The sequence below is a fragment of the Myotis daubentonii genome, chromosome 6 (genome assembly GCF_963259705.1).
Source record: "Myotis daubentonii chromosome 6, mMyoDau2.1, whole genome shotgun sequence".
Lineage (NCBI taxonomy): Eukaryota > Metazoa > Chordata > Mammalia > Chiroptera > Vespertilionidae > Myotis > Myotis daubentonii.
Window position 1 is genome coordinate 64,132,477 of NC_081845.1, and position 20,036 is coordinate 64,152,512.

At 39.8% G+C, this 20,036-nt stretch overlaps 1 protein-coding gene and 1 non-coding gene across 2 annotated transcripts in view; one reads left to right on the forward strand and one right to left on the reverse strand.

The window, feature by feature from the left end:
• CD109 (CD109 molecule) overlaps positions 1 to 20,036 on the reverse strand; it is a 122,500-nt gene that overhangs the window by 14,975 nt on the left and 87,489 nt on the right. The window contains exons 22-26 of the mRNA XM_059701169.1: positions 19,661 to 19,802; positions 16,173 to 16,349; positions 3,453 to 3,534; positions 1,433 to 1,661; positions 256 to 421 (exon numbers count right to left, since the gene is read on the reverse strand). Coding sequence (XP_059557152.1) covers positions 256 to 421; positions 1,433 to 1,661; positions 3,453 to 3,534; positions 16,173 to 16,349; positions 19,661 to 19,802 — 796 coding nt within the window. The remainder of the gene's footprint in view (positions 1 to 255; positions 422 to 1,432; positions 1,662 to 3,452; positions 3,535 to 16,172; positions 16,350 to 19,660; positions 19,803 to 20,036) is intronic.
• On the forward strand, positions 13,649 to 13,792 carry LOC132237783 (small nucleolar RNA SNORA71). The gene has a single exon (XR_009453615.1). It is a non-coding gene; the product is annotated as a small nucleolar RNA SNORA71 (small nucleolar RNA).

Genomic DNA, 20,036 nt, shown 5'->3' on the forward strand with positions numbered 1-20,036 from the left:
GGACCGGAGGGCCGGAACAAAAGCATGGATGGAGTGTTTGTGTGAACTAATACATGTTAACACTGCTGCTGGTGAAGGAGCGGAGGGGAGAGCAAGAGAACCCTCCGCTCTTTCGGCTCCGCGGGCCGGATAGAACAGCCGAACGGGCCGGATCCGGCCCGCGGGCTGTAGTTTGCCCACGGCAGAAGCCCCTGCTCACCCCACCCCCAGGGTCTTCACTACCCCACTGCTCGTGTCCATGGGCTACGCATATACCTTCCAGTTCTGCTCTCTGAATCAAGATATCCAAAGCTTCCGCGGCTTTCGGGCTCCCCAGGAAGGACAGCGCATACGTCGTAAGAGCCAGAGTATAATTGTCTGAGATTCCCCTGAGGAACTCAGACTCCAGAAACTTGATAGAGTTTTTCACATCAAGATGAGGCTTGAAAGAAAAAAAATATATATATTTTACCATTCAAAAGAACCCCAAAAGTATTTTCAAGCATTTATTCAAAAAATAATTTCAGCGTCCAGGAAGCACCCGACTTTTGACCTAGGCAATGGGAATCAACAATGATCGTGGACATGCATGGATTTGCCATGTGTTTAAACCATAACGCTACTTTTCCCGCTTTTGAAAGTAAATAGGCACCGTGCCTTACAGGAAATAAACAGTAGAACTTTTTGCCAGGGTTTCTCCCGTTGGACATCATGAATTCAGATTCAAGCAGACAATGTAGTTAAGGGAAGATACTTCGCATATGTGATCTCAGGTGTTGAAGCTCTGAATTCAGGGGAAAGTTTCTCTTCTGCACACCTAGACCTGGGCTAGGAAAATAGTAGGAGCTTAATCTAGAGAATGGCTGGTTTTGATCATGTGAAATGCAGTCGGCATTAAGCAGTAAAGGCATCAATCACTGAGACAGTTCTGGAGCGAAATTAAGCTCATTAGCATAACTTTCCACGTACACTCATTCTCAAGCAGACATCCATGCCCATTTAACACGCTTTTTAGAGTGTGGGTGTGCTTTGTACTAAATGAGCAGACACTGTAATTGCTCCATAATATTTTAGAAATAAAAAAAATCCTTCACAACCTAGATTTAATAAAATGCACTCCCAAATTCTGAAGAATTGTCTGTCCCCTAAGAAATTAACCTTTCCAACAATAAAATAGGAATTGACTTAGCTTACCAACAGCAAGTACAACAACACTTATACTGGAAAGCATTTTAAGAATTCTCCTCGTTACTCTGAGAAAATGGGTCAATATTTTTATTTTCAGATTTTGGAATGTGGTCATAAATGCAAAGCAGAAGGATGCCCAAATTCATACTTCAAATGTGAAATGAAATACAAAATTCCCTAAGTTTCCAGACACATATTGGACCCATCCAAACCTACCTCTCCTGTGATTCCCCACCCATCATTTATGAAATCAAAGATGAAATACCTGATACTTTCTATAACTCAGGAGAGAAGTCACAATATAAGCTGTAAGCGTTACTGGACTTTTATTGCCACCTTGAAGCTCACTGTGGATCACTCTTCCTGGCTCCCAAAATTCACCATTGGATTTCTGACGTCCTTTGAGCCATGTATATATTCTGTGTAACACATTCTGATCAATATCTATGTAAAGATCAGCTTCAAGGAAACATCGTAAAACAAAGGCTGACAACCTTGGAGGAAGGGAGTGGAGGGAAATGACATAAAATACAATTAATAAAGTCCTCCAAATAACGCTGAGCAAGAAAACACCAACAATAGCAACACTTTTTTCCCCATCAGAAGAGTCACCCAAGGGAGACTCCCCGAAGAAGAAACAAAGGGAAGGACACAATAAGGAGGTAACACAAACAACTCCGCCTACCTGGTAGACCTAGTTCCCACTTGAGTGTGGTCAAGAAATTTCAGGTCAACTCACATCATCTCAGGCTTAGAAAGGAATTTAGAAATCATCTAATAAGGACTCATTATTTGATAGATTGAGAATTTGACATTCCAAGAGAGTTAAATAAATTGTCCAAGATTACTCATCTTTGGACTGTTCTGGGTATTTACCAAGGATGAACTTATTACATACTTCTCTTAGCCCTAAAGACATGAATAAAGTACATATAGGTCACAAACTGCCATACTTTTCAGGAGAGAAAATGGATATTTTCTTTCCCATAGGACAGGAGGCAGCAAACTAAAGTCTATGGGCTAAATCTGTTGGGCTAGGTCTGGTCCTTGGGCCAAATACAGCAGTCTGTTTTGGGTGTTGTTGGGTTGTTTTTTTTTTTACCTCTCCCCACTCCATCCTCCATCTGAAAATTTGTTTTAAAGGTATAAAAGGAAAAAGAGAGGAATGAGAGGAGAGGGAAGAACATGCTGCAGAGACACCATGTGGCCTATATGCCTAACATACTTACTCTCTGAACCTTTACAGAAAAAGCTGGCTGATCCCCGCTACAGAACACTAAGTATTGAGGTGAAAAGAATGTCAAGCAATAAAACACTGAAACCTTTCTATTTTTGGATCTATATCCTGACTCATGCCAAAAAGAAAATTTGAACCAGATCTGTTTCATCCTATAAAAGATTTAGTGTGGTAAATATTATTAATATTCAATAATATCCAGTTCCCTTTTACTTTCAGGATACAGAGGAATTCACTTTCTTGCCTCCCTGAAGTGAAACATGACCATGTGGCCAGCTTTGATAATGACAAAGTGAAAAGAAATGGTACACCCAGGCTGACCCATCCAATTGCCAGAGCTGCGCATTAAAGCCTGAAGCTTCCCGGTGAGGTGAGATGGTGGCAGCTGAAGCATAGACGGCAGTGCCCCCTGCTGGCCCACAGTGGAAATGCAGCATGTGAAAGAAAACCTCTGTTGTAAATACTGTAAGCTACTGAGATTTAAGGGGTGGTTACCATAGCATGCCCTGTCCAACCCGACTGATACAGTCAGTCTTTTTCTGAGTGAAATATAGAATTGAAGATAGTAAGGAAAAATCAAGGAGAGAGAGCAATCATCCAAAATCAGCCATGCAGAGATTCCATTCTGGAAGAAACTCAAGATACTCATTACTTAATCCCACACTCATAAAAATAACGTTAAACAAACTACACTGACTGCCTTAACAAAAAATTCATGTTGATCATATAAATTAAAGAAAAAATTATGTCGCAATCACCCGGTATTTCTAACTGAATTTTCTTGTCAGCCCTACCATCATCGTGTGGTATTTTTATTTTTTGCTTTTTCCAAAAGAGGACTTATGACCTATCTTTTCTACACAAAAACACTTGCTTTGTTAGTGTTTTAAAATCATATTTAAAAAGGAGAATCTCTTTTAAAGCCATGCTATGGGGAAAACAGCCTCAGGGCCTATATATACAACACATCTACCAATTTCATGGCCATCGTGACCTAGTGAGGGCCCATTCCATGACAAGGATTTGCTCTGTTAGCAAGAACACTTACCAAGTGCTCCCAGAAGGGTCATCGTTCCCAAAGGCACTGAAAGAGCCATCTTCCCTTTGATAGAGAAGTTCTCTCTGGTAACCTTGAAGACACCAAAATAGATCATCAATGTAATCAACTTGCAATGACTGGCAGTTTCTAATCATGTTTTCATACCGAGGAAACACGGGTAGAGAATAGGAAAGAAGACAAATTCAAATCAGCAACTAATATAAAATATTTTCCATGTTAAGTCCTGTGGAAAATGTAAAATACCAGCATTTTTTCAGCAGAATGCAAAAAAATAACAATTGTGATATCCCCAAATTAAAGTAAATTCAGAAGAATACTATAACATAGACAATAATTCTAGCCATTCAAAAGCAAGCTAACTGAAGGCAGAGTTTTCTTTAACTCTGCAGTTTCCAGTCCAATGCTTTCAATACTTAGTCGCCAAAAATTGCTGGATAGCTAAGAAAAAAATCTAGAATTTCAAATTAAAGTTTAAAGCTAAAACAGAAAATAAAAATGCTTTCTAGTTTTAGGCCAGCAACAGAGGGATTTGGAGAAAGGGAGAATTATTAAATAATCGAAGACAATGCCTCTAAAACTTTTTTGCCATGGCCAACTGAGGTAAATCAAAGACCAATTGGTCTGCTCAATTCTAAGTTCTCACTTAAGAAAAAACAACTTGATGGTGGTAATGAAGTCTCACTATAGAAGTAAATTGGGGAGGGGGTTAAGGTTCATGTGTCTGTTTTAATTAAAACAGATGTTTCATATTTGCAAATAAATGGTTGCAAAAAAGAGGCGCATGTTTCATAGCTGCCGAGCGAAATCATAGGCCCAAAACTAAAGACCCACCAAACAACCACAACAGACTAACTTGCTAAACATGAAATTAAAATAGCAATAATTTATCATTAAATATCAAGCATGAGCAACAGCCAAAAGCATTTCCAACTCCAGGCATTATCAATAATTCTCTAATAACCAAGAATTCTTCCTGGAAATGGCAGGATTCCACCACAGGCAGGGGAGGACACACACTATGACCTTGCAGCGTCCATGTAGAGCCCAGCAACCATGAACATTTGTAATAAGTTGATCTTAACCCCTAGTGAAGTCTAGCAGTAAAAATTTTTACTTTATAAACACCACATTTTAGAAACATCAATAATTATAGTTATTCACTAGAGGCCCAGTGCACGAAATTTGTGCACTGGGTGGTGGGGGGGAGTGTCCCTCAGCCCAGCCTGCCCCCTCTCACATACTGGGAACCCTCAGGCGTTGACCCCCATCACCCTCCAATCGAAGGATCGGCCCCTTGCCCAGGCCTGATGCCTCTGGCCTAGGCGTCCGGCCTGGGCAGCGAGGACCCGCAGCTGCAGCGGCCCTGCGATCGTGGGCTTCGCTTTAGGCCCAGGCAAGGGGCCCCTAGCTCCTGGGACTGCCAGTTTCGACCGTGCCCAGCTCCCATCGCTGGCTCCACCCCTACTTCCTGCTATCACTGGCCAGGGCGGCAAAGGCGCCTGATTCTCCGACCATGGCTGGGGGGCAGGGCAAAGGTGGCTCCAGGGCCGCCTTTGCCCTGCCCCCCAGCTCTTAGCTCCCCCCTGGGTTTCCGATCACTGTCAGTGGCAGGGGGCTTCTTCCTGCTTTCCCTTTCGCCTCCCTGCATTGTGCCTACATATACAAATTAACCGCCATTTTGTTGGCAGTTAATTTGCATATAGCCCTGATTAGCCAATGAAAAGGGTAGCTCGTACGCCAATTACCATTTTTCTCTTTTATTAGTGTTGATATCTGATTAACAAAACATAAGCATTAATATTTTTAAAGTAGTTAACCTGCTCTTGCCATGTCCCAAATTTTTCTCCATGAGTCTTTCACAAGAAACCCTAGATCTGAGTAGCTGATTTAAACTACCGTAAAACAAAGCATTCGGAAAACAAGACACTGTCTCATGGTGATCTTTAAGACCTATGGTAAAAGAAATAGAGATACCATTTAAATGATGGCAGAATTTTGCTTAATTTGAAGAAGGGGATATTGGGTTATAATTTATATGTTTAAAACTAAAATATTGTGGCACAGTAATTAAATAGCCAACCTTTATCCAACACTGATTATGTGTCAGGAACTGCTCAAAGCCCTTTCAGGACCCAGCTAATCCTCAGGACAACCCTATGATGTAGATGCCATTAGTATCCCTTTTCAAAGATGATAAAACTGGACCGTGGATACACCATGTGCACACAGCTGGTGGGTATTGAAGATAGGCCTTAGCCAAGATCTCTTTGTGTGCAACTGCTGTTTCCTATTAATTCAGAGACCGCTTTCAATGACTTATGTATGAAAAGTCCTTAGCACAGCACTTTTTCCAGGGCAAGCTCTCAATAAGCAACAGCTATCATTTCAACCGCCCAGTTATTTTTCAAAATTGGTCAATTTGACTACAAAACACTTTATTTTAAATTTTTCATGGCAAACACACTATTAGAGCAAAGTTAAAAGACAGGTGATGAATTAGAAGAAAATATTTGCAGCCTATAAGAGAAACAAATGGCTAATATCCCTAATAACAAATTTTATGTATATGTTTATATATAATTACAATATATATATATATCACTTTTAAATTTAAAAAGGAAAATTTTTAGATCCCTTATAGGGAAAAAATGAATAAAAGACAAGAACAGACATTTTATTAAAAAAACAAAGAAAGATGGACCTTAATATGTGAAAAATATTCATCTTCATAATAAGCGAAATGCAAATGAAAGCTACACTGAGATACCATTTCTCACCCATCACCTTAGCAAAGATTCAAAAGCTTGACCATTCATTCTGTCCGGGAGGCTGTAAGGAGACCAGGATCCTCATCATTGCTGGGGGGATTCAAAATGGTACAACTCCTGTGTAGGAAAACGTCTATACCTTGTAACCCAATAATCCTACTTCTAAGAATCCATCCTAAAGATACACCTCCAACAATATAGACATATCCATACAAAAGTTTATTCATTGAAGCTTTATTTGTAATTGCAAAAATATTGGAAATGACCTAAATACCTCCAAATTAGACTCTGGTTGAACACAATGTAGTGCATACTCACAATGCAGTACTATGCAGCTGTGAAAAAGAACGAGAGCTATTTCTCTGAACTTATGTGTAGTAATTTGCCGGATATATTATTAAGTGAAAAAGGCAAAGTCTAAAATAGCATATAACTTTTTTTGTAAGAAAAAGAACCAAGAAAACATATGTGCAGATGTTCATTTCTGCAGAGAGAGAGAAAGAAACTAGAAACTAATGAAGTAAGTTACATACAAGGGATCTCCCATTAGATTGTCAAATGACTTCTCAACAGAAACACATCAGGCCAGAAAAGAATGGACTGAAATTTACAAAGTGATGCAAAGCAAAGGACTGAATCCAAGAATACTCTATCCAGCAAGGCTATCATTCAAACTTGAAGGGGAAATAAGAAGCTTCACAGACAAAAAAAGACTAAGGGAGTTTGTCACCACCAAGCCAGCAATGCAAGGAATGCTAAAGGGACTGGTATAAAAATAAGAAATAAAAAGCTCAGAAAGAAAACAGCCACACAAAAAAAGAAATGGCTACAAACAAGTACCTTTCAATAATAACTTTAAACATAAACGGACTAAATGCTCCAACCAAAAGACATCGAGTGGCTGAATGGATAAAAAAACATGACCCATACATCTGCTGTCTACAAGAAACCCACCTCATTAGAAGGGACTCACACAGACTGAAAGTGAAAGGATGGAAAAATATCTTTCAGGCAAATGGAAAGGAAAAGAAAGCTGGGGTAGCAATACTTATATCGGACAAAATAGACCTCAAAGTGAAGGCCTTAACAAGAGATAAGGAAGGCCACTTCATAATACTAAAGGGATCAATACAACAAGAAGATATAACCCTGGTAAACATATATGCACCCAATGTAGGAGCACCCAAATTCATAAAAAAACTCCTGGAAAATATCAAAGGAGAGATCGACAACAATACAATCATAGTAGGGGACTTTAATACACCATTGACAGCACTGGATAAGTCCTATAGACAAACAACCAGCAAAGATACAGCAATCCTAAATGACTCACTAGATCAGATGGACTTAATAGACATCTTCAGAACACTTCACCCCAAAGCCAGAGAATATACGTTCTTCTCAGGTGCTCATGGGACATATTCAAAAATAGACCACATATTGGGTCACAAGCAAAGTATCCCCAAATTCAAGAAGATTGAAATCATAAAAAGCGTCTTCGCAGACCACGATGGCATAATATTAGAAATAAACTACAATAAAAACAACCCAAAATACTCAAACACCTGGAAGCTGAATAGCATGCTATTAAATATTGATTGGGTTACCAATGAGATCAAAGAAGAAATTAAAAACATCCTGGAAACTAATGACAATGAAAACACAACAATCCAAAACCTATGGGACACATTGAAAGCAGTCCTGAGAGGGAAGTTTATAGCTCTACAGGCCTATCTCAAAAAACAAGAAAAAATGGTAGTAAATCATCTAACTCTACAACTCAAAGAATTAGAAAGAGAGCAACAAGAAAACCCCAGAGTGAGCAGAAGGAAGGAGATAATAAAGATTAGAGCAGAAATAAATGACATAGAGACCAAAAAAACAATACAGAAAATCAATGAAACCAAGAGCTGGTTCTTTGAAAGGATAAACAAGATTGACAAACCTCTAGCCAGACTCACCAAGAAGCAGAGAGAGAGGACCCAAATAAATAAAATCAGAAACGATAGAGGCGAAATAACAACAGACCCCACAGAAATACAAATGATTGTTAAAAAATACTATGGACAGCTTTACTCCAACAAACTAGACAACCTAGAGGAAATGGACAAATTCCTAGAAAAATACAGCATTCCAAAACTCAATCAGGAAGAATCTAAAAATCTCAACAGGCCAATAACTATGGAAGAAATTGAAGCAGTCATCAAAAAGCTTCCATCAAACAACAGCCCAGGACCAGACGGCTTCACAGGGGAGTTTTACCAAACATTCAAGGAAGAACTAAAACCTATCCTCCTCAGACTACTACAAAAAATTCAAGAGGAAGGAACACTTCCAAGCTCATTCTATGAAGCCAGCATCACCCTAATACCAAAACCAGGTAAAGACAACACAATGAAAGAGAATTACAGGCCAATATCCCTCATGAACATAGATGCCAAAATCCTCAACAAAATCTTAGCAAATCGGATCCAGCAGTACATCAGAAAGATCATACACCATGACCAAGTAGGATTTATCCCAGGCATGCAAGGATGGTACAATATCCGCAAATCAATAAACGTGATACATCACATAAACAAATTGAAAGAAAAAAACCACATATTCGTATCAATTGATGCAGAAAAAGCATTTGACAAAATTCAACACCCATTTTTGATAAAAAACTCTCAGCAAGGTGGGAGTAGAAGGATCATACCTCAACATAATAAAAGCCATACATGACAAACCCACAGCCAACATCATACTCAACGGACAAAAACTAACACCATTTCCCCTAAGAACAGGAACAAGACAGGGATGCCCCCTCTCACCACTCCTGTTCAACATAGTACTGGAAGTGTTAGCCATTGCAATTCGGCAAGAAGAAGAAATAAAAGGCATCCAAATTGGAAAAGAGGAAGTAAAACTGTCCTTATTTGCAGACGACATGATATTATACATACAAAACCCTAGAGATTCCATCAAAAAGCTACTAGACTTAATACATGAATTTGGCAATGTAGCAGGATACAAAATTAACCCCAAGAAATCTGAGGCATTTCTCTACACCAATAGTGAACTTTCAGAAAAAGAGATTATAAAAACAATCCCGTTTACCATTGCACCGAAAAAACTAAGCTACCTAGGAATAAACTTAACTAAAGAGGTAAAAGACCTCTACTCAGAAAACTACAGGACGTTGAAAAAAGACATAGAGGAAGACATAAACAGATGGAAGAACATACCGTGTTCATGGATTGGTAGAATCAACATCATTAAAATGTCCATACTACCCAAAGCAATCTATAAATTCAACGCACTTCCCATTAAAGTACCAACAGCATACTTCAGAGATCTAGAACGAACTTTCCAAAAATTCATCTGGAATAAAAAAAGACCCTGAATAGCTGCAGCAATCCTGAAAAAGAACAAAGTAGGTGGGATCTCAATACCAGATATCAAGTTGTATTACAAAGCCACTGTTCTCAAAACTGCCTGGTACTGGCACAAGAATAGGCATATAGATCAATGGAATAGAATAGAGAGCCCAGAAATCGGCCCGAACCAATATGCTCAATTAATATTTGACAAAGGAGGCAAGAACATACAATGGAGCCAAGATAGTCTCTTCAATAAATGGTGTTGGGAAAATTGGACAGATATATGCAAGAAAATGAAACTAGACCACCAACTTACACCATACACAAAAATAAACTCAAAATGGATAAAGGACTTAAATGTACGACAGGATACCATAAAAATTCTAGAAGAATCCAAAGGCAACAAAATCTCAGACATATGCCGAAGCAATTTCTTCACTGACACAGCTCCTAGGGCACTTGAAACTAAAGAAAAAATGAACAAATGGGACTACATCAAAATAAAAAGCTTCTGCACAGCAAAAGAAACCATCAACAAAACAACGAGAAAACCCACTGTGTGGGAAAACATATTTGCCAATGACATATCTGATAAGGGCCTAATCTCCAAAATTTATAGGGAACTCATACAACTTAACAAAAGGAAGATAAACAATCCAATCAAAAAATGGGCAAAGGACCTAAATAGACACCTTTCAAAAGAGGACATTCAGAAAGCCAAGAGACATATGAAAACATGCTCAAAGTCACTAATCATCCGAGAGATGCAAATCAAAACAGCAATGAGGTACCATCTCACACCTGTCAGACTGGCTATCATCAACAAATCAACAAACGACAAGTGCTGGAGAGGATGTGGAGAAAAAGGAACACTTGTGCACTGCTGGTGGGAATGCAGACTGGTGCAGCCACTATGGAAGACAGTATGGAGTTTCCTTAAAAAACTGAAAATGGAACTCCCATTTGACCCTGTGATCCCACTTCTAGGAATATATCCCAAGAAACCAGAAACACCAATCAGAAAGGATATATGCACCCCTATGTTCATAGCAGCACAATTCACCATAGCTAAGATTTGGAAACAGCCTAAGTGCCCATCAGTAGATGAATGGATTAGAAAACTGTGGTACATCTACACGATGGAATACTATGCTGCTGTAAAAAGGAAGGAACTCTTACCATTTGCAACGTCATGGATGGAACTGGAGAGCATTATGCTAAGTGAAATAAGCCAGTCAATAAAGGAAAAATACCACATGATCTCACTCATTCATGGACAATAGAGACCATTATAAACTTTTGAACAATAATAGATACAGAGGCAGAGCTGCCTCAAACAGATTGTCAAACTGCAGCGGGAAGGCCGGGGAGGGTTGGGGGGCAGGAGGTAGGGGGGTAAGAGATCAACTAAAGGACTTGTATGCATGCATATAAGCATAACCAATGGACATAAGACACTGGGGGATAGGGGAGGCTAGGGGACTGTCTAGGGCGGGGGGATAAAATGGATACATATGTAATACCCTTTGTAATACTTTAAGCAATAATAAAAAAAAATAAAAAATAAAAAAAATAAAAAATAAAAAAATAAAAAAAAAAGAAACTAATGAAGTAAGTTACCTACAAGGATAGGGAGAAGGGATACAAGAGTTACATATTCCTTTGCATATACCTTTTAGAAAAGGTTTGACTTTTGGAGGAATTGTTCTACATATTCAAAAAATAAAAAAAGGAAGGAAAAAAAGTTAAACTTTTGGAAGAAAAAAAAAAACACAGCAAAAAATCTCTTCCTTTTTCAGAGCTAGTCAGGGATCACAGAGAAGCAGAATAATGGTCTAATATTCACAAAAGAAATTAGCAAAAGAGTCCAAGACATTCCAATTCAAGACTAAATCTACCAGACTGTGAACTCAGTCTGGCAGAGGAGAAGGGAGGGGAGAGGAGGAGAGAGAGGAGAGGAGAGGAGGAAGAAGAGGAAAAGAGAAGAGGACAAAGAAAAGGAAAGGTACAGGGCCCTCCATCACTACAGGAGCTGCTCCTGTGAAAGGAAGGACCCGCATGGAGAAGAAGACCATGTGACTCCAAGCCCCAAATCACATCAACAACGGCAGTTCCAAGTCTGAGTTATTGTAAAACCAGTCAGAGAGATGAGCTCATGGAGATGAGATCAGGGCTTATGGAAATTACCCCTCAGGTGGCTGACCTCCAGCAGTCCCCATTAATATCAACAACTAGCACCATTCTTCCAGCAGGGGCAGCCAGCCCAGAGGAGGGGAGGGGTGAAGACTGGCGGACAATCTCCCGTTGGGGAGCGCATTTCTGGAGCTGGTTTAGATAAAACAGAAAAGCTAAACCACCAGCCCTGCTCCCAGTGGTAAAATAAAGCAGAGAATCAGGACCTAGAGAGAGGAGCTCGCATGGCTCTTCTGGTGGGAGTCTCCTGTGATGTGCCCGTCCTCTTCCTAAACCATCTGTGCATCCTTCAAGAGCCCTCGGCTCCTCGTCCTCCAAATCGCCCATCCCAGAAGCAGAAATGACATTGTTGGCTCAGCTGTAATGTCTACCAATACGATTCAATGTTCGGTGTAGTCACCTAAGCTGGAGACGTTTCATCATGATAGGCGAGAAAGGCAAAAGCATGGTGTTCTCCAAAAGTTTATGAGGAAATAAGAGTACAGCCTTTAAGTTCATAGTTTCATGACTAGTTCTTGAGTTAGAAAGTAATAATACCGTATAACCAGAATTACCAGACACTCTGACAATTAAAATACAGAAGAAGTCCAGAGGTCCACATGAACTGTTCCTTATTAAGAGCCAGGACAGATACGTATTGGGCCATGACTTTTCTTTGAAATAGCCACAAATGTAAAATATTTACAATTTATCATGATAAATATGAAAGCACTGTGCATAGAAACACACAGAAAAGTAACGTTCTAACCATAATTTAATGTGGTTTACCTCAAGTGTCAAAATTGCATACAAAAAATAAAAGGGGTAAAATCAGCTCCCTGTGACTATATCAATCACTTCCTGTGGTTTAAAAAAAAAAAAAAAGCTGGTGAAAATATGCTCTGTACTAAAAGATAAGTAGTCATTATCCACTCCCTTCCTCTGTGACATGAAATGGAAGATGAGAATTTCACCAGGTTTCTCAGTAACATCTCCACCATTGCCCCTGGCCATTCTTGTGATGACCAATTGCAGCATCAGACTTCTGAAACCTACTTTTACCCTGTTTATATTTCAACAGAGAAAACATAATGTGTTTTCAACTAAGCCCAGTCTGAGTCTCACTTGAAAATCGAGCTGCAGGCACCAGGATTTAAATATTTGAGGAAAACAAGTGTCTTCAATCTCTAATTAACAGATTCAGGTCCTTATCAAAAACAGCTTTCATTTTACGGTTCTATTTTTCTTTTGACAGCAAAAGACACTTCATTCAATGATGTAGCTGTTGTTTTGGATAAAAAACAATGGGTCAGGTTACAGGGCTCTTGGGCCAAGCATGATTTAAGTAAAACAACGCGCTGTTCATAAATGACATTTAAGTAATATAATCATGACTCATGCCAAAGCCACTTTAATTTTGTAAAAAATAAAAACAATAACGGTATATTTAAAGAACTTTGGCAAATGTGATGGCAAAAGAAAAAACAGAGTCTCTGAAATGAGACGCTGATTTCATAATGAAAATCATTATACCAAGAAGTTTCTGTCCTCCACTTTGAAATGTGATTCAGTTCAGCGTGTGAAATGGTGCATGTGGGGGCGCTCCACTGTACCGACTTCCATCAGCACTTCACCAGCTCAAAAGGCGAAACACTGAAACCACTGGTCCCGATTCCTAGCTGACGGGAACCTGCCTGCAGTGTTGACAAATAACTACTGCATTGTGGGACAACTTGAGAGATCTTCTAGATCCAGTCTCCACATTAGGATGGTGAACCTAAGGCCCAAAAAAGTCAATATTGATAGTAATGTGTTCATCCATCCTGCATTTATTGAAGTGCCAAGATAGGGCTACAATGGAGAAGATACTAAACATGGTCCCCACTGCCAGGGAGCTTACCTTCTAGTGCAGGAGACAGCTGGATTATAAAAAGAATAAAAATGGCAGGGAGAGGAACTGCGAAAGCATTTCCCCGTGTTTGGAGGGTCTACCCATGTCCCTTTCAAACCCTGGTGCTTTCGGACATAAAAAGAATAAAAATTAAAAATAAAAAGGGGGGAATGGGAGATATCTGTAATACTATCAACAATAAGAATATATTAAAAATAAAAATAAATAAAGCCAGCCGACGTAGCTCAGTGGCTGAGCACTGACCCATGAACCAGGAGGTCACGGTTTGATAAACAGTCAGGGTACATGCCCGGTTTGCAGGCTCGATCTCCAGTAGGGGGCATGCAGGAGGCAGCCGAGCAATGATTCTTATCATTGATGTTTATCTCTCTCTCCCTCTTCCTTCTTCTCTGAAATCAATAAAAATGTATTTAAAATATGTTTTAAAATAAGCAAGATAATTTTAAATAGTGTTATGCAGTGAATAAATGAAATGGGATAATGTAAGTGAGAACTAATAACTGGTCAGGAAAGGCCACGCGGAGGAAGACACTACATGAGTGAGGAGAAGCAGCCGGCCCAGGAGGATCGGGGGAAGAGCCTCCCAGAAGGAGAACAAGTTTGAAGGCTCCAGGCGGGAGCCAGACGGGGCAGCGTCAGACAAGGTGGAAGGTGGAGGCCAGGCCGTTCAATCGGGGCCTTGTAGGATGAGGCCAGGAGCCCACTGGAGAATTTTAAGCAAGTCAGTGACATGATTTTGACAATGTCAAAAGGTCCCTTTTATAATATGTGGAGACGGTGAGCACAGAGGCAGAGAATCTATGAGCCCCTGGAGTGGTCCATGGTGGCATATGAATGGGAGAGCTAGCCATGGGATGGACAGAGGGGAAGAAGCTCCCATTTGTTTTTAGAGGGAGAATGGACCAGATTTACTTGCAGACTTTAGACCCTAACTCCCTAGCTAGATGCAACTGACTGCTGCTACAATATATCATGTCGTCTTCACGACAGTCTAGTTCCCACATACTTTCCTCTCAGAACCAACAAATTAAAGTTTGAATACAAGTCGGAATCTTGTTTTCTCAAGGTTAAATTATGACCATTTCAAATATATTTTACCCATCTCCTTAAATACAACCATTATTGCAATGTGCATAAGATCTCCTTTGTTTTTAGCCTGGCACACACTATTATACCACGGAAAGCACTTGGAGTTCAAATCCCAGCTCTGCCACTCACTTGCTATAGGACCCTGGTCAAGTTAGCTTTTCTGTGCCTCAGTTTCCTCATCTGTAAAAATAGGAGGATACTACTAATTATGAGCATTAACTGAGATATTAGATGTAAAGTGTTTAGAACACTGCCTGCCACATAGTAAGCACTCAACTAATGGTCGCGGTTGGTATTAGCAAGTGCCAGACACAAAGTATCTGGTGTCTACAAACAGTATGAGCCTCTCAAGGAGTCAGGATAGAGTGACTGGTGTGCCCTTTGCTGAGGGTCAAGCAGGGCCTCCCCGGACAAACATTTCTCTCCTCACCATCTGCTCGACATTTTACTTGCACTGAGAAGGTCCCCACCTGGGACACCACCTGTGTGTATGTCAGACTCTTCACTGAACAGGGAATTCCATGAGCGGAAAGGCCATGACTTCCTCTGTCCCCAGCACTAGAAAGGACTAAATGTTTAATGAATAAGTGAACACTCATTCCTTTACGCAGCTTTAAATTTCATGTCCCTTATTAAAATACAAACCCCTCCCAAAACCAAACCCTTAGCAAACACCTGAGCAGCAATCAGAAAAACAATGAGCTGAAGACTCACACTCGCAGCACATTTCAGCACCATCTAGTCCAGTGATGGCGAACCTATGACACCCGTGTCAGAGGTGACATGCGAACTCATTTTTTTGGTTGATTTTTCTTTGTTAAATGGCATTTAAATATATAAAATAAGTATCAAAAAGATACATCTTTGTTTTACTATGGTTGCAAATATCAAAAAATTTCTATATGTGACACGGCACCAGAGTTAAGTTAGGGTTTTTCAAAATGCTGACACGCCGAGCTCAAAAGGTTCGCCATCACTGATCTAGTCCCACAATCACATAGCAAAGACACAATCTGTCTGTTTTGAAAAATGGTCTAGAGTGAACTCTGCCTTAAAAAAATAATAAAAATAAAAGTATGGCCCTAGCTCGTTTGGCTCAGTGGATAGAGCGTCGGCCTGCGGACCGAAGGGTCTCAGGTTCGATTCCAGTCAAGGGCACATGCCTGGGTTGCAGGCTTGATCCCTGGTGGGGGACATGCAGGAGGCAGCCAATCAATGATTCTCTCTCATCATTGATGTTTCTATCTCTCTTTCCCTCACCCTTTCTCTCTGAAATCAATAAAGATATCTTTTTAAATAAATAAATAAAATAAAATAAAAGTATGTTTCGAAAATGCTTACCTTGAAAGGGGACATATGTAATATTTTCAACAATAAAGATTTAAAAATAAAATGAAATGCTTACCTTGTCTCATAAATGAAAGGGCTTTTTCTTTTAAACTCTCCGTCAGTTGTTTCTTTTTAGTCAGGTAATCCAAAACATAAATATTTGGAGCAAAATTTATCATGTTCTGTTCACCACAGCCATAAGGCATCTGAATCAATGAGGCTAAGCCACTGATGGAAGAGCCAAGAATATCTCCTGAAAGCACAAGATGGAAACACATTCAGCAAATACTCCGTACCTGCATCTGTTGGCGGCAAACAGACGTCCACATCCAGTGCTCAGAACAGAGTAGAAAATTTACATCAAGTGTTTAGGATGACTGCTCAAATACGTGATAATACAGTGATACTGAACTTGCAGATTACATGACAGATTAGGACACCTTTATCTCAGCTAAAGATATAGGCATACATTAGGCAACAAAATAAGTTTAAAAATAACTGTTGAACAAAAATGTCAAGAATTAACCATAGCCAAAACCTGTTTGCCTCAGGCGTCGGCCTGCGGACTGAAGGGTCCCGGGTTCGATTCCGGTCAAGGGCATGTGCCTGGGTTGCGGGCACATCCCCAGTGGGGAGATGTGCAGGAGGCAGCTGATTGATGTTTCTCTCTCATCGATGTTTCTAACTCTCTATCCCTCTCCCTTCCTCTCTGTAAAATATCAATAAAATATATTTTTTTAAAAAAAAGAATTAACCATAGCAAACCATCATTCTTCTCTAGGAAAGAAATGATTTTTTAAATTAATATTCTTTTTTTTTTAAAGTTTTTTTTTAATATATTTTATTGATTTTTTACAGAGAGGAAGGGAGAGAGATAGAGAGTCAGAAACATCGATGAGAGAGAAACATCGATCAGCCGCCTCCCGCACATCTCCCACCGGGGATGTGCCCGCAACCCAGGCACATGCCCTTGACCGGAATCGAACCTGGGACCCTTCAGTCCGCAGGCTGACGCTCTATCCACTGAGCCAAACCGGTTTCGGCAAATTAATATTCTTTACATAAATAGAACTTCATTCTGATTTCTTAGTAATACACTACAAATACTAGAGAAATAATTTTTTAAAAGATAGAAATGGTAGTATTTTTCAATGTGCTTTATTTAAGTAACAACAAAGTGGAACTAACAAATAGAAGCATTTCCATGACTTTCAGGATCAAAAAGGTTAGAACTACTATTCAAAGATAGTTATAGAAAATTAAACAAAATGTAATTAAAAGACTTCTCTACCCACATTCTAGCACCATGACTCAGGAAAATAAGTAGAAATTCAGAAATATAGAGGTTGAGTTCTAATTCTGCCCCCACTGAGGATGAGCTATATGGAGAAGAATATTCTTCTGTGAAGTTTAGAAACTTATACCATTTCAAGTCCAAATACTTAGTGAAAACCCGATCCTTTAAAAAAATGAATCCTAAAAGAGAGGAAGAACTCTTTCATACGAGTAGGCTGCAGTCACACTACCATATGATGTCAAACTTCATATGTTAACTCAAATATCTAAATAAAGGTTATATTATTACCACTGCAGGTTCTGTTTCTAATATTCAGAGTGAACATAAACTTAGACTCTCAAAATTCAAAGAGCAAGCTGATATTCAAACATTCTGGGCTACCAAAGTCTTTTTAAAATAAAAACCATATAAAAATAAAACTTGAGCCCTGACCAGTTTGGCTCAGTGGAGAGAGCATTGGCCTGCAGACTGGAGGGTCCCAGGTTTGATTCCAGTCAAGGGCATGTACCTTGGTTGCGGGCACATCCCCAGTAGGGGGTGTTCAGGGGTCAGCTGATCGATGTTTCTCTCTCATCGATGTTTCTAACTCTCTATTCCCCTCCCTTCCTCTCTGTAAAAAATCAATAAAATATATTTTAAAAATAAATAAATAAAATAAAACTTGAAAGACCATTCTTTACCTCAAGCTTAAAAAGTAAACTTCAGAGCACTTCAATGACCCTAGATAGATTCATTCCAATGTAAGGGGTGATGATATACATTTAAAATTCAAGGCTCTTGCCCTAGCTGGTTTGGCTCAGTGGATAGAGCATCTGCCTGTGGACAGAAGGGTCCCAAGTTTGATTCTTGGTCAAGGGCACATGCAGGAGGCAGCCAATCAATGATTCTCTGCCATCATTGATGTTTCTATCTCTCTCTCCTTCTCCCTTCCTCTCTGGAATCAATGCAAATATATTTTAAAAATAAAAATAGATAAAATAAATAAAATTCAAGGCTCTTCTCTTTGTGTGCATATGTGGGCTGCATCCTCCCAGCATCCCCACACTGCAGGAGATGCCTATGCAGAACTTATTCCCCTAAACAAAGAGTTTATTTAATTCTTTTTAAAGAGTTATATCTGCCCTTGCCAGTTTGGCTCAGTGGATAGAGTGTCAGCCTGGTGACTGAAGGGTCCCAGGTTCAATTCCAGTCAAGGGCATTAGCCTGGGTTGCGGGCTCAATCCCCAGTAGGGGGTATGCAGGAGGCAGCTGATCAATGGTTCTCTCTCATCATTGATATTTCTATCTCTCTCTCCCTCTCTCTTCCTCTCTGAAATCAATAAAAATATTTTTTTTAAAAAAAGAGTTATATCTAAGGCTCCAAAGAAAGTCCTCTATAAAGGAATTGGTTTCTTGGGGCTATAAAAAAAAAAGCATTACACCTGCAGATGAGATGTAAAAGAACCTCTGAGAAAGTGCCTAAGGTCCAAACACCTTGAAAACCCAACCATTTTGATGTCATTAATCTAAACATTTCCTTCAACTTGTTAGAAAGCACCACTATATAAACAAAGTGTTTGTGTGGAAGATCTGCTTAATAGTCAGTACAAAAGTACTTTCCGGGCACCAGCAGATGAGGAGAGGAGGCCTACAGTCAGTGGGTAGCTTCTTACAATACCGGTGGCTGGTGTCCTGCACAGACAGCTCCCCTAAGCAGTAGCCCTCAAGCTCTGGTGATCAGAATATACCTACCCTAGCCTCAGCCCAAGATATTCTGACTGAGGAGGTTGGGAGTAGAGCCCAGAGATTTGTGTTTTTACAAAGCGCCATAGAAGATTCTGCTATTTGTCAGGACTTGGGAGCCACAGAAGCCAGAAGTTCTGTTCGTAGAAATAGCCTCCCCCTGCAGCCACATTATAATGGGGACTTACTGCTCAAAAGTTATCTGCACATCAGATGTATCAGCATCAGCTGGGAGCTTGTCAGAAATGCGGAATCCCAGGTCCAGCCCAAGCCCACTAAGCCAGAATCTGCCATTAAGCGAGAACCCCCAGGTGATTCCTATGCACATTGAACACTGAGAAGAACTGGTCTAGGACACATAGCTTGCTAGTCTGCCTTTCTATCGTAATCTTGCTAGCCTTTCTATTTGCTACCAACTGAAAACTTTTTGCAACCTCTTTGCATTTTGACTAAATTAGAAAAGGTGGTATATCTACAAAGAGATGAAAACATATATTATCATGTACAAATTAACCAGTGGTGATGATGATACACTCTGTTCTTACCAACCACAGTGATCTGAACTCTTTCACTGCCATTCACTATATTGGGAGGAAAGGAGAAACTCAATACTTTCTGTGTAGTTTTCAGCTTCCTGTTCAAGTCCAACAAGACGGATTGTGAATATAATTTTTCTATTCCTTCTGCCTGTCGAAACAAAAGCAATATAATTAATGTGGTCCCTACTCGTCAGTTTACCAAGAACTGTATGCAAATCATAAGACAAACATTTGCCCTGTTGTGTCTACAGTGTGTGTACCGTTAATGCCTACCATTTCTTGATTCTTGCTTCAAATCTGTTAATAAGTGTTCATTTTCTAGTTTAGGCAAAACATTTCATGGAATGGTAATGGAAATGACAATGCAGAAAATGAAAAGGTG